Source organism: Mizuhopecten yessoensis, unplaced genomic scaffold (genome assembly GCF_002113885.1).
Source record: "Mizuhopecten yessoensis strain PY_sf001 unplaced genomic scaffold, ASM211388v2 scaffold3601, whole genome shotgun sequence".
Classification (NCBI taxonomy): domain Eukaryota; kingdom Metazoa; phylum Mollusca; class Bivalvia; order Pectinida; family Pectinidae; genus Mizuhopecten; species Mizuhopecten yessoensis.
This window is the reverse complement of record NW_018405126.1, coordinates 22,867-38,312: the sequence shown is the minus strand read 5'-3', so window position 1 is coordinate 38,312 and position 15,446 is coordinate 22,867. Positions and strand designations below refer to the sequence as shown.

Genomic DNA, 15,446 nt, shown 5'->3' with positions numbered 1-15,446 from the left:
CAGCTTCCTTTAACCCACTTATTTATTGGGCAGGTAGCTAGGTAGGGATTTCTGTTCTATTTTCAAAAATCTCATATTTCTTCATAAAATCAAGTTTCAGCAAGATTTTTTTTTTCCCCCCAAAAGATGCAATAAAATGTCTGAGTAGGTGTAGTATTTAGTAAGTCAGTTGGGAAACTGCAAACAAGCAATATTTTAAGGATAGCCATTTTCATTTGCTTACCCAAATACTTTTTCATTGGGATATGTGATTTACATTAATTATGGTGTTCAATTATAGGTTGTATAGGTAAAGTGGTACATGGGCTCTTACGGTAAGACACAGTCACAAATGATTTAAAATAAATATAGCAGGAAGGTTCTTTTATATGTATACTTAATGAATTAATAATTAATATCTGCAGGTATACTTTGGACATACAATTTTATGCGAAAAATATGTTGTTATGTGTTTAAATTTTACAGTGCATGCTTGGTGATTTTAAAACATATTGTTATTGTTCTTGTGTCGCCTGCAACGCGAGGCGACATATAGGTATTACTTTGTCGGTTGCGTCGTCCGAAACAAGGTTTCCATGCGATAACTTGGGTTCCCTCGGGTTGCATTTGATTGAACTCAAACTTCAGTTCCCTTGGGTCGATTGATCACATATTGCATACCAATATAGCTCGGACAAGTTCGCATTTCAGAAGTTTACATGAAGTTTTGGTGGAGTGATGCCCCTTTTATTGCCAAATAAGGGCATTGTGTAGTAAATGCAAGAACTTTTTTAATTTTTAATCAATTCGTTTCAAATTGTCTACGGTAATGCCAGAAGCAATAATGTTCAACATATATTACAGGTTGTCGAGTTCACTAAAAGCGCTGAGCAGGCGACACATCCACGTCTGTGGAATTCTTGTTTGTAAAATAGTTACCTCAATGTGAACACTTTACAGGAATCTGTGATAACAGACACTGTTATAGACTCATTGTAAGCTGTTCTGTTTTTGAGTACTGGAAACCAGAATTGTGTGGCATACTCTAAATGAATGATGATAACTTTTTTTACACTATATAAGTATGTGCCTTTCTTAGTGTAAATACATGTTTTACAAAGTATATCTTCTCACTGAAGGATTTTTCTTTATGCTTATGGTGCTACAGGATGTACTGTTGTCAGCTAAAATATGAATATGCTAATAATAAATATAATAATGAATATGTATGGTACCATATTTGCTGCATATAACACCAAGGGCACATGCTAAATTGACTGATGGGGTGTTCATTCAAATAACAAGATATAGGTACTGACAGTTAACCCTTTCACCACTGTAGACCATAATGAACTCGTCCAGATCAATGCATGGGAGGGTCTACTAAAGTTGCATAGGGGTGAAAGGGTTAAGGTGACATTACTGTCTTACACATTGATTCTATGCAATGACAACAGAAATTTCTTACTTCATGCATTTGATGTTATTTCATGAAGTAGCTATATCAACTACATGTTGTACCTTCTGTGGACATAATTTAAAAATGTATAAAGACTTTTTAACTCATTCACCCCTGAAGACACATTTTAGCTCTTCCAATTCAACAATTGGAATAGTTTATTATGAAATTTCAGGGGTGAATGAGTTGAAGTTTATATTGAAAAAAAAATGTTCATGCAAAAAAACTGATGACCCGAGGAGTACTCTTTCAGCAAAGATGGTGGAGAAACCAACAACCAGAGAATTCTAATACTCTCTAAATGAAATAAATAATACAAAAACCAGAGTCAAAAACTTTAAAGGGATCAAGTTTTATGCTAAGTTTCAGTATTTTTTTGAAATTCTTGCTTACATGGTCAAAGCCAAGGTCATTTCATGATTTAAAGAAAAACGTAAACCAGGTCAACAGTACAATCTTAGTTCTAGGGAAAATGTTGTACAAAAATCAAATCAGAGGGTATCTTAGAGGAGTTCATTATCACTGTTACCGTTATTGAAAGTTTTTGTCACTGTTGCAGTGACTTTTAATTCCTACCTGATTTTAATCAAACTTCATTTAGCAGTTATAAAGAACGACATATATCAATATTCAACTGAATTCATATCATTATAAAACTAAGATGTTCATATTTTAAGGTTCAAGTCATAGTTACTATTTATCAAAAATGTTAAAAAATGAAATTACAGTCAAGCCTGCTGATGTAACCCCTTTAGTTAAGAAAACACCTGAGTTACGAGAAAACTTTCAATGTTCCCAATTTTAACAATTTCTTAAGGAACTTAGCCTGTATTAAGAGATCAATTTTAGTCTTCCCATGAGTGATCTCATAATACAGGTTTGACTTTTCGAAAAGGCAGCATGGGGCATTCATGTCTCATAATATACAGACAATATGTAGTTTTAAAATTTATAACAGTTAATTTATTATAATCACTTTCAGGATGAAACCATGACAAATAAGTTAATATAAACATTTCACTGATGTTGTCATTTATGCATATGATTTATTATCTTTTGCTACAGAAATTAAATATGGAATTTGATAATCTTCATATTGTTCATTTTATGTATGTGTGGCAGATTTTAATTACACATAGGATTACGGTCGCCTTCTAGCTTCAAATTTCCCTTTAACTCAGTGGTAGAGCATCCGACTAGGAACCTGGAGATTGAGGGTTCGATCCCCAGTGGAAGCACACTATTCTCTTTCCTGTTACATGTTTAGCTCATTTAATCCATATTCAAGGTCACAAGGTCAAATTTGTTAAAACACTTGGGTGTTAAGAGAGGCCTACAGTCATGATATATTGTCATTGGCTTGCTAGCATGGTGGGCTACAATATTTGAGACAGAAAAACCACTTTGACCGATATTCGAGGTCACATTAGGGTCATATTCGTTAAAAACACTCAACAACTTCTTCTGAAGAACCAAAAGACCTGCAGTTCTGATATATGGCCAGAGGACCTTGCTGATATGGAGTGCTACAAAGTTTACCAAGACACAATTGAAATCCGAATCCTATATTGTTAATAAGAGTATTTTGCACTGATTACACAGTTGAGCAATACAGGCCCTATGGACCTCTTCTTATTTTATTTTTGTTCCTTAAATGTATCAACAAAACAAAGATATCATCTACAACTTCAAAATGGAATCGGTAGACAATATTTTCAGAAATTTGTGGAAACCCATCCGCCATCACCTGCACCCGGGCTAGTGGTCATCCCACAGGTATGTATGACGGGTGCTCCGCCGCTTACTGACTGTACCTGTACACCTAGCCACTGGTTTGTTTATTTACATTGTAATGTTATCCTCTGATGTCCTCTTCAGATGTCTTCTCCATATCACCTGTGTTGACCGTAGCCAATGTCTAGTACGAACATGTCAAGATATTTGTGACCTAAAACTCCTTGCTCCTGCACCTGTTTCAACACTCCATGACCTTTCCCTTTGTCCAGTCAGTACATTTAGTAACGTAATGGTGGAATTTTTAATTTGGAAATGCATCTTCTCAAATTCTTAAAATTTTGTCATATTTAAGAAAACAAAGGAAATAATACTGTATACTGGGGTATTTTTGCTACTGTTTAACTTTCGCCTTTTTGGCTCTTCCCCAATGAGGGCATATTTATCAGGACAGTAAATATAGTACACAACATACAATATATAGTATAGTTACAGGTTGTACTTGTGAACGGCGAAATTAACACTTCAGGTGAATATGTTTTTTATCGGCTTATGGGAATATTTAACTGGGTTTCCCAGTACAGTAGATTTCACTTAATATCACTTCTCATTTGTCAGATGAAACATGATATTAACCAGAGCATGACATTAAAAGAAAATGTGTTTTATTTCTGCCCATTTATCAGATGTCAAAACGCGGAAGTGATCATTTACAGAGAAGATCGTTTAATAAAAATATTTTATAACATTTTCTTTATTAACAGTGAAATTGAAATATTCCAGCTAAAACACTTGCTAAATTCTGGTAGTGCTCTACGATCATACGTGATAAAATTGTGAATTGGCCAAGATCGACATGTAGTTGTCGTCGGCTGTACATGTGTAAGTCTTCATTCTGCTCCGAATTTAGTCGTAAAGAATGTCATGTTGGTACAAATTTACCGTAATCTTTTAAATGCTTTGATTTTAGAAACATCTTTGTAAATTAGATACTTCAATCATGCACTCCAAGTTTGAAGTTTGCATCGTTTTCTGCTAGTGCACAGTAGCATTCCTAAAATAAGCTTGAGTACGTAACACTTGTAAGATGGAGTAGCTGTAATAAAAAGTTAAACTTTGGGAAGTCCTTAACCCGTAGCAGTACAATACTTCAATAATTTGCAAGTGTCAGTTCAAGTTACGAAATCACAAAAAATATAATAAAATATAGTTTTGAAGATAAGATATCCAAAATTTAATAATAACAGTTTACCAAGAAGAAAGTGTTTAGTTATAAGAGATGTACATATAAATGAAAACTTTAATCATAGTAATTCTGTGGGGAAAAAAATCTTGAATATTGTCATGGTAACATGTCACTCCTGTGTAAACAGTGAGTAATTAAGTCTTTCAAAAACTCAATTATTTATATAAAATGGCAAACTTTTGTCCTCATTTTGTTTTCAACTAATTTATTGTGCAGGGGAAGTCAGTTTCAATAGCTAACAACTTTGTTATAACAGGACAGAGGACAAAATATTTTGCAGTGAAGAGTACAAAGCTTACAGTATCAAACCGGCAAGCTCATCGTCGGATACCCACGGTTGATTTCGCTTCGGTATACTCACTCATTAGCGAAATCAACCGTGGGTATCCGATGATGCGGCAAGCTATACCGCTATCAATTTGTTCCTGTATCCAATTTAACCCTTTCACCCCTATGAAACTTTAGTAGACTCTACCATGCATTGATCCAGATGAGTCTATTATGGTCTACAGTGGTGAAACGGTTAACACCTACAAATGTTTAGCCTGTACAATGTACTTTGATGAGCATTTACCCAAAGTATATCATAATTATGTAATGTTTGAGAAAATGGAACCACCGGTCAACATCCATCAGTAGTTTGTGTTTTTCAAATTTGTTTGCAAACGATTAATTTTGTCACTAAAGATTATATACTTTTTAATATTTGAAAGTAATTTTTGGCATATTCTTTTGAAATATTTTTTTGTCATTTGAAGTAAATATTTCATTTGGGATATTTTCCCATGAGATAAATAGTAATTCAAAGATGGCCTGATATTAAGACACTTTCTAGACATATCACTGCCCGATATCTGAAATACATCATTTTTTTTTTCAACTTACATAATTTCATGTGATATATACCTTGTGATAAATTATAACCTGATCTACTTACAGCTTTTGATTTGTAAGTGTTCTCTCGTTGACTTAGTGTGACATATCAGTGTGTTTATGCAACACAGGTAGATATTGGGTTTGATTAGCTGAGGTGGTCAGTGCGAGGGGGATGTCACAATACCTATATCTACATATATACCCATTGATGATTATCTGTGGCAAAGTTTATCTCCGACTCCTGCGAGATACGGGATGCACTGGTACTATCAAGATTCAGACTGAAGTTCAAGTTTGGACGCGGCAGTGTAGGCTTGTCTAATAAGTCTGTCCTGCTGTATATCTCTAAATATTTGTATACAGTACCCTGGTCATGCATGAGGGGTAAACCTGTACAATGAATCTCCTCTCTCTGTCCGTATTCTTACTCTTTTCTTGCGGTAAGTGAATTTGTTTTTATCTTTTTCAGTATTTTTTTAGATTTTTAATCAAATTGGAATTGAATTACAGCTGGCAATTTTTAAATATTATCAACTCAGAGGGGAAGTCCTCTTATTGTTGACTACAGGATTTTCATTGGTATTACGGAATCATCAGTAAGGTATTTGGACTTTTCGTTAAAGTGATATACAAAAGATTTGAAATAGGAGGCACAGTAGTCTAGTGGTAGGACGCCGGGCTCGTGACCGAAGGGTTGCATCAGAATCATATTTTCACAATGGATGTAATTTCCTATTGTTTTAAATGGTAATTAATGTCAAAAATTCTTTTAATTCATTTTGAAATATGCTGACATTTGTCATACTGTTGCTTCCAATTATAATATTTTCAAGTTGACTGTAAATGTGAAAAAAATTGGGAGGATTCCTAAGACATGTCAGTATTGTAAAATAATACTGTTGTACATTTAATATGCATCAGTGTCTTTACTGTACGGAGACCATGCCTGTTTAACTAAGACACGTTATCCAGCTGCAAAATGCGTGAGAATGGAAATGCTAGAATTAGATTTTCAATAAATTTGAGAAATTTACACCAGGTAAAAAGTAACTAGATTTGCAGTTTTTACCTGAACATTTTAACATAAAACATTAAAGATACAGCTCCAGTTGCTGTTGTTTTGGAATGTTTTAATCAATTTTGAATAGTAAAAATCTATGTCAATAAAATATGCATTTGAATTTTCCTGTTGGAAAAGTAGTCAATAATAATAAGTAACTTTTTTACTTATCAATTATCTTCAGGTTGGTAGGTCACAGTCAATAAGAGTTTGTTTGTGATGGTATAATGACTAGAATGACATGGACCCTGTCACCGTCATCAGACAAATGACCAGTGAAGAGTAGGTACACAAATGTGTGAAATATGTACAAAGTTGCCAAATTGAATATAAAATTGACATTGATTAAGATATGCTATTAGCATACATACGCTGAGTTGTTGTACAGTACATGTACAAAATGATGAATCAAACCAACAATTTGATCCAGTCAACGGCATGATTTTTCTGTATGGCGAGGTTCATGATTGCAGATTTTTTATCTTGGTCTCAACTGCTTTCTTTTTGATCAGTTGAATTTGTTTTTCTCTTGAGTATTGGACAGATCTAGAGATAGCAATCAGTTCAAGCTGCAGTTAAAGGAGGCCATCTGAATACAAAGCAGTCAAGGCCAGTTCTGAATCGAGATGAGGGGGTTCATTGACTCTTGCACATCTATGACCAGATATTAAACAAGGTTTAGCCAAATCAATTGTCATTATGATTCATCATTTTCTACATGTATAACAACTAGGGGTACATATGCTTATAGCATATCAATATCGATGCCGATTTTATATTTCCAACTCTTACATAGTTTAAATCTATGTGTACATAGGCTTCAATGGCAATTTATCTGATAAAGGTGACAGGGTACATATCTAACTAGTCATCGAAACATCACACATAAACACTTAACGGCTGGGGTACATAAACCTTTATAGAATAAGTATCCTTTTCATTGACTTTGATGTAGAAAAGTCTTCGGGCATGTTCATTTATGCGCACCAACTTGTTTGTCTATTTTTAGATAGGTGATTATATAGGGATAAAGCCTGACGGACATGCAAATGTTAATTCAGGCCTTGAAAATCTTTACTGTGGTTCACCAGAAAGCAACATCAAATTACCAATTCCATCTCTATTTCATAAACATACAAGTCAACTGATTCAAAGATTTGAAATCGATAAATAAAACACAGCCTTAAAAGCTTGTTTTGAATTAATTGGGTACGTTTCACCAATGAGTAGTAAAATAACCAATTACAGCAATAGTACAAATTAAATTTGCACTACAAAACCCTGCTTAAATCAAACTTATCAGGTCAAGGGAAACACTAGTTTATCTACTGGTATTTATTTGTTCACTGTTAGGTAACTTTGCTCCATGCTGTTATATAGTGATAAGAATGTTGCATGTCAGGCTTGCCTTGCATGTATCCTTTCACAATTTTATTACATAAGTTCATACATATATATATATATTTAGTAACATTTTTTTATACTGAAGTTGTGCATGAAATGTTTCAGCCCTCTGAAGAAAATATGGAATAATTATAATAAATAATGTTAAATAATAATAACAATATACAGCATTTGATCTAGTGCCCTATAATCAAACTAACATAAGCCACTCTAAAGCACTTTACAGTACATAGATATACAATTATTACAATTAGCATATACATTAATCAATACAATTTGAGGAATTCGCAGGAGCTGCCTTATCAGGCGCTAACTACTAGTCCTATGCCACTTGGCTAATATCTCACTATGTGTGTATGCCTGCGTGTGTGCTGGAGATGTAATGTGTAACAGTTTTGATTATTTTTGGTTTTGCGGTATTCTACACATAGCCCACAGATGGTAACAACTCGATAATTCAGTGTTGTAAAATAACCAGGACAACCCACATATCTGATTGGCTAACCATTGTTCTAAATATAGTACATCAATCGATCAACACATTGATGGGCAGAGATTCCGTAAGACACATACATAGAACTTAATTTATTTACAAAAAATATGAAACAGACTATTTCAACTTAATTACTCTTGTTCGGGCCCTGATGTAAGGGATGGGTGCGGGAGTCTTTATGTTGGAGGACACCAAAGTACCAAGAGAAAACCCATGTTCCATTACAGACTCGGGTGGGTCAAATGTTAAACTGCCAAAAACTGTAATAGGAAATAAAATAGTGCGCTTCCACCAGGGATTGACCCCCAGTTTCCCAGTATGCTGGATCAAGCTAACGGGAAATTCCATCTAGCACGAAACTAGAAGGTGCCGAAAATTCTGCCACATGACTTCCACCTTCTTAAATGTGTTAGTCATCGAACACCACGACAACCCAGGTTCCAACTCCATGTTGCCACAGGGAGGACAATAACAAGAAAGTAAATAGTGCAAATTAATACACCAGGAATCCAACCCGCGACCCCTAGCTTCCCAGGCCAGTCTGCTACTCTCAACCAATAGTTTAACGTGAAGCTAGAAGGCGATCGTAATCCTATGTACAATTAAAATCTACCTAAAAACATTGATTTATTAAACTTTTCCCAGTATCAGCATAATTGTCTGGGAAATCGGTCATTAACCTGCTGAAAAGGCATTTGATAGTGTTTCTGATTTGATTAAACATATTGTAATATCTAGGCCACACATTAGTCAACCGTCTTGTAATATATTGTATTATCTAGGCCACACATTAGTCAACCGTCTTGTAATATATTGTATTATCTAGGCCACACATTAGTCAACCGTCTTGTAATATATTGTATTATCTAGGCCACACATTAGTCAACCGTCTTGTAATATATTGTATTATCTAGGCCACACATTAGTCAACCGTCTTGTAATATATTGTATTATCTAGGCCACACATTAGTCAACCGTCTTGTAATATATTGTATTATCTAGGCCACACATTAGTCAACCGTCTTGTAATATATTGTATTATCTAGGCCACACATTAGTCAACCGTCTTGTAATATATTGTATTATCTAGGCCACACATTAGTCAACCGTCTTGTAATATATTGTATTATCTAGGCCACACATTAGTCAACCGTCTTGTAATATATTGTATTATCTAGGCCACACATTAGTCAACCGTCTTGTAATATATTGTATTATCTAGGCCACACATTAGTCAACCGTCTTGTAATATATTGTATTATCTAGGCCACACATTAGTCAACCGTCTTGTAATATATTGTATTATCTAGGCCACACATTAGTCAACCGTCTTGTAATATATTGTATTATCTAGGCCACACATTAGTCAACCGTCTTGTAATATATTGTATTATCTAGGCCACACATTAGTCAACCGTCTTGTAATATATTGTATTATCTAGGCCACACATTAGTCAACCGTCTTGTAATATATTGTATTATCTAGGCCACACATTAGTCAACCGTCTTGTAATATATTGTATTATCTAGGCCACACATTAGTCAACCGTCTTGTAATATATTGTATTATCTAGGCCACACATTAGTCAACCGTCTTGTAATATATTGTATTATCTAGGCCACACATTAGTCAACCGTCTTGTAATATATTGTATTATCTAGGCCACACATTAGTCAACCGTCTTGTAATATATTGTATTATCTAGGCCACACATTAGTCAACCGTCTTGTAATATATTGTATTATCTAGGCCACACATTAGTCAACCGTCTTGTAATATATTGTATTATCTAGGCCACACATTAGTCAACCGTCTTGTAATATATTGTATTATCTAGGCCACACATTAGTCAACCGTCTTGTAATATATTGTATTATCTAGGCCACACATTAGTCAACCGTCTTGTAATATATTGTATTATCTAGGCCACACATTAGTCAACCGTCTTGTAATATATTGTATTATCTAGGCCACACATTAGTCAACCGTCTTGTAATATATTGTATTATCTAGGCCACACATTAGTCAACCGTCTTGTAATATATTGTATTATCTAGGCCACACATTAGTCAACCGTCTTGTAATATATTGTATTATCTAGGCCACACATTAGTCAACCGTCTTGTAATATATTGTATTATCTAGGCCACACATTAGTCAACCGTCTTGTAATATATTGTATTATCTAGGCCACACATTAGTCAACCGTCTTGTAATATATTGTATTATCTAGGCCACACATTAGTCAACCGTCTTGTAATATATTGTATTATCTAGGCCACACATTAGTCAACCGTCTTGTAATATATTGTATTATCTAGGCCACACATTAGTCAACCGTCTTGTAATATATTGTATTATCTAGGCCACACATTAGTCAACCGTCTTGTAATATATTGTATTATCTAGGCCACACATTAGTCAACCGTCTTGTAATATATTGTATTATCTAGGCCACACATTAGTCAACCGTCTTGTAATATATTGTATTATCTAGGCCACACATTAGTCAACCGTCTTGTAATATATTGTATTATCTAGGCCACACATTAGTCAACCGTCTTGTAATATATTGTATTATCTAGGCCACACATTAGTCAACCGTCTTGTAATATATTGTATTATCTAGGCCACACATTAGTCAACCGTCTTGTAATATATTGTATTATCTAGGCCACACATTAGTCAACCGTCTTGTAATATATTGTATTATCTAGGCCACACATTAGTCAACCGTCTTGTAATATATTGTATTATCTAGGCCACACATTAGTCAACCGTCTTGTAATATATTGTATTATCTAGGCCACACATTAGTCAACCGTCTTGTAATATATTGTATTATCTAGGCCACACATTAGTCAACCGTCTTGTAATATATTGTATTATCTAGGCCACACATTAGTCAACCGTCTTGTAATATATTGTATTATCTAGGCCACACATTAGTCAACCGTCTTGTAATATATTGTATTATCTAGGCCACACATTAGTCAACCGTCTTGTAATATATTGTATTATCTAGGCCACACATTAGTCAACCGTCTTGTAATATATTGTATTATCTAGGCCACACATTAGTCAACCGTCTTGTAATATATTGTATTATCTAGGCCACACATTAGTCAACCGTCTTGTAATATATTGTATTATCTAGGCCACACATTAGTCAACCGTCTTGTAATATATTGTATTATCTAGGCCACACATTAGTCAACCGTCTTGTAATATATTGTATTATCTAGGCCACACATTAGTCAACCGTCTTGTAATATATTGTATTATCTAGGCCACACATTAGTCAACCGTCTTGTAATATATTGTATTATCTAGGCCACACATTAGTCAACCGTCTTGTAATATATTGTATTATCTAGGCCACACATTAGTCAACCGTCTTGTAATATATTGTATTATCTAGGCCACACATTAGTCAACCGTCTTGTAATATATTGTATTATCTAGGCCACACATTAGTCAACCGTCTTGTAATATATTGTATTATCTAGGCCACACATTAGTCAACCGTCTTGTAATATATTGTATTATCTAGGCCACACATTAGTCAACCGTCTTGTAATATATTGTATTATCTAGGCCACACATTAGTCAACCGTCTTGTAATATATTGTATTATCTAGGCCACACATTAGTCAACCGTCTTGTAATATATTGTATTATCTAGGCCACACATTAGTCAACCGTCTTGTAATATATTGTATTATCTAGGCCACACATTAGTCAACCGTCTTGTAATATATTGTATTATCTAGGCCACACATTAGTCAACCGTCTTGTAATATATTGTATTATCTAGGCCACACATTAGTCAACCGTCTTGTAATATATTGTATTATCTAGGCCACACATTAGTCAACCGTCTTGTAATATATTGTATTATCTAGGCCACACATTAGTCAACCGTCTTGTAATATATTGTATTATCTAGGCCACACATTAGTCAACCGTCTTGTAATATATTGTATTATCTAGGCCACACATTAGTCAACCGTCTTGTAATATATTGTATTATCTAGGCCACACATTAGTCAACCGTCTTGTAATATATTGTATTATCTAGGCCACACATTAGTCAACCGTCTTGTAATATATTGTATTATCTAGGCCACACATTAGTCAACCGTCTTGTAATATATTGTATTATCTAGGCCACACATTAGTCAACCGTCTTGTAATATATTGTATTATCTAGGCCACACATTAGTCAACCGTCTTGTAATATATTGTATTATCTAGGCCACACATTAGTCAACCGTCTTGTAATATATTGTATTATCTAGGCCACACATTAGTCAACCGTCTTGTAATATATTGTATTATCTAGGCCACACATTAGTCAACCGTCTTGTAATATATTGTATTATCTAGGCCACACATTAGTCAACCGTCTTGTAATATATTGTATTATCTAGGCCACACATTAGTCAACCGTCTTGTAATATATTGTATTATCTAGGCCACACATTAGTCAACCGTCTTGTAATATATTGTATTATCTAGGCCACACATTAGTCAACCGTCTTGTAATATATTGTATTATCTAGGCCACACATTAGTCAACCGTCTTGTAATATATTGTATTATCTAGGCCACACATTAGTCAACCGTCTTGTAATATATTGTATTATCTAGGCCACACATTAGTCAACCGTCTTGTAATATATTGTATTATCTAGGCCACACATTAGTCAACCGTCTTGTAATATATTGTATTATCTAGGCCACACATTAGTCAACCGTCTTGTAATATATTGTATTATCTAGGCCACACATTAGTCAACCGTCTTGTAATATATTGTATTATCTAGGCCACACATTAGTCAACCGTCTTGTAATATATTGTATTATCTAGGCCACACATTAGTCAACCGTCTTGTAATATATTGTATTATCTAGGCCACACATTAGTCAACCGTCTTGTAATATATTGTATTATCTAGGCCACACATTAGTCAACCGTCTTGTAATATATTGTATTATCTAGGCCACACATTAGTCAACCGTCTTGTAATATATTGTATTATCTAGGCCACACATTAGTCAACCGTCTTGTAATATATTGTATTATCTAGGCCACACATTAGTCAACCGTCTTGTAATATATTGTATTATCTAGGCCACACATTAGTCAACCGTCTTGTAATATATTGTATTATCTAGGCCACACATTAGTCAACCGTCTTGTAATATATTGTATTATCTAGGCCACACATTAGTCAACCGTCTTGTAATATATTGTATTATCTAGGCCACACATTAGTCAACCGTCTTGTAATATATTGTATTATCTAGGCCACACATTAGTCAACCGTCTTGTAATATATTGTATTATCTAGGCCACACATTAGTCAACCGTCTTGTAATATATTGTATTATCTAGGCCACACATTAGTCAACCGTCTTGTAATATATTGTATTATCTAGGCCACACATTAGTCAACCGTCTTGTAATATATTGTATTATCTAGGCCACACATTAGTCAACCGTCTTGTAATATATTGTATTATCTAGGCCACACATTAGTCAACCGTCTTGTAATATATTGTATTATCTAGGCCACACATTAGTCAACCGTCTTGTAATATATTGTATTATCTAGGCCACACATTAGTCAACCGTCTTGTAATATATTGTATTATCTAGGCCACACATTAGTCAACCGTCTTGTAATATATTGTATTATCTAGGCCACACATTAGTCAACCGTCTTGTAATATATTGTATTATCTAGGCCACACATTAGTCAACCGTCTTGTAATATATTGTATTATCTAGGCCACACATTAGTCAACCGTCTTGTAATATATTGTATTATCTAGGCCACACATTAGTCAACCGTCTTGTAATATATTGTATTATCTAGGCCACACATTAGTCAACCGTCTTGTAATATATTGTATTATCTAGGCCACACATTAGTCAACCGTCTTGTAATATATTGTATTATCTAGGCCACACATTAGTCAACCGTCTTGTAATATATTGTATTATCTAGGCCACACATTAGTCAACCGTCTTGTAATATATTGTATTATCTAGGCCACACATTAGTCAACCGTCTTGTAATATATTGTATTATCTAGGCCACACATTAGTCAACCGTCTTGTAATATATTGTATTATCTAGGCCACACATTAGTCAACCGTCTTGTAATATATTGTATTATCTAGGCCACACATTAGTCAACCGTCTTGTAATATATTGTATTATCTAGGCCACACATTAGTCAACCGTCTTGTAATATATTGTTTTATCTAGGCTACACATTAGTCAACCATCTTGTAATATATTGTATTATCTAGGCCACACATTAGTCAATTACATCTTGTAATATATTGTATTATCTAGGCCACACATTAGTCAACCATCTGGTAATATATTGTATTATCTAGGCCACACATTAGTCAACCGTCTTGTAATATATTGTATTATCCAGGCCACACATTAGTCAACCGTCTTGTAATATATTGTATTATCTAGGCTACACATTAGTCAACTGTCTGGTAATATATTGTATTATCTAGGCCACACATTAGTCAACCGTCTTGTGATACGGGTATAAACATTTGCTGGTTTTCTTTTAGGTCAACAGTTACACTTGTATATCTAGATATGTGCCAATCTGTGGGTTTTAACTGTTTGTATAAGCACTTCAGTAGCGTTTACTCGGTACATAGACCCACAGGTTGTAATCAGCAGACAGATAATTATATGTACTGATTGATGTATAATTTGACCCCATTCTTATGGGAAGCATAGAATTTCACTGATAGCGGCTCGGATATGTCTACTGGTCACTCTTTTACATAATGTATAAGATAAAGCATAATCAGTATGAAGTAATTACTGTTCAGTGTCTGTATCCTATGTGTTATATAGTGTTGCCCATTGCTGTTACGGTGTCTGTGTCCTATGTGTTATATAGTGTTGTCGATTGCTGTTACAGTGTCTGTATCCTATGTGTTATATCGTGTTGTTCATTGCTGTTACAGTATCTGTATCCTATTTGTTATATAGTGTTGTTCATTGCTGTTTACAGTGTCTGTATCCTATGTGTTATATAGTGCTGTTCATTGCTGTTACAGTATCTGTATCCTATGTGTTATATAGTGTTGTTCATTGCTGTTACAGTATCTGTATCCTATGTGTTATATAGTGTTGTTCATTGCTG

General features: G+C 34.3%; 1 protein-coding gene across 1 annotated transcript in view; it reads left to right on the top strand.

The window, feature by feature from the left end:
* Positions 1 to 5,596: 5,596 nt before the first annotated feature.
* LOC110447770 (perlucin-like protein) overlaps positions 5,597 to 15,446 on the top strand; it is a gene marked incomplete at its 3' end in the record, with an annotated part of 23,694 nt that continues 13,844 nt past the window's right edge. The window contains exon 1 of the mRNA XM_021493673.1: positions 5,597 to 5,734. Within this exon, the coding sequence (XP_021349348.1) occupies positions 5,692 to 5,734 (43 nt within the window). The remainder of the gene's footprint in view (positions 5,735 to 15,446) is intronic.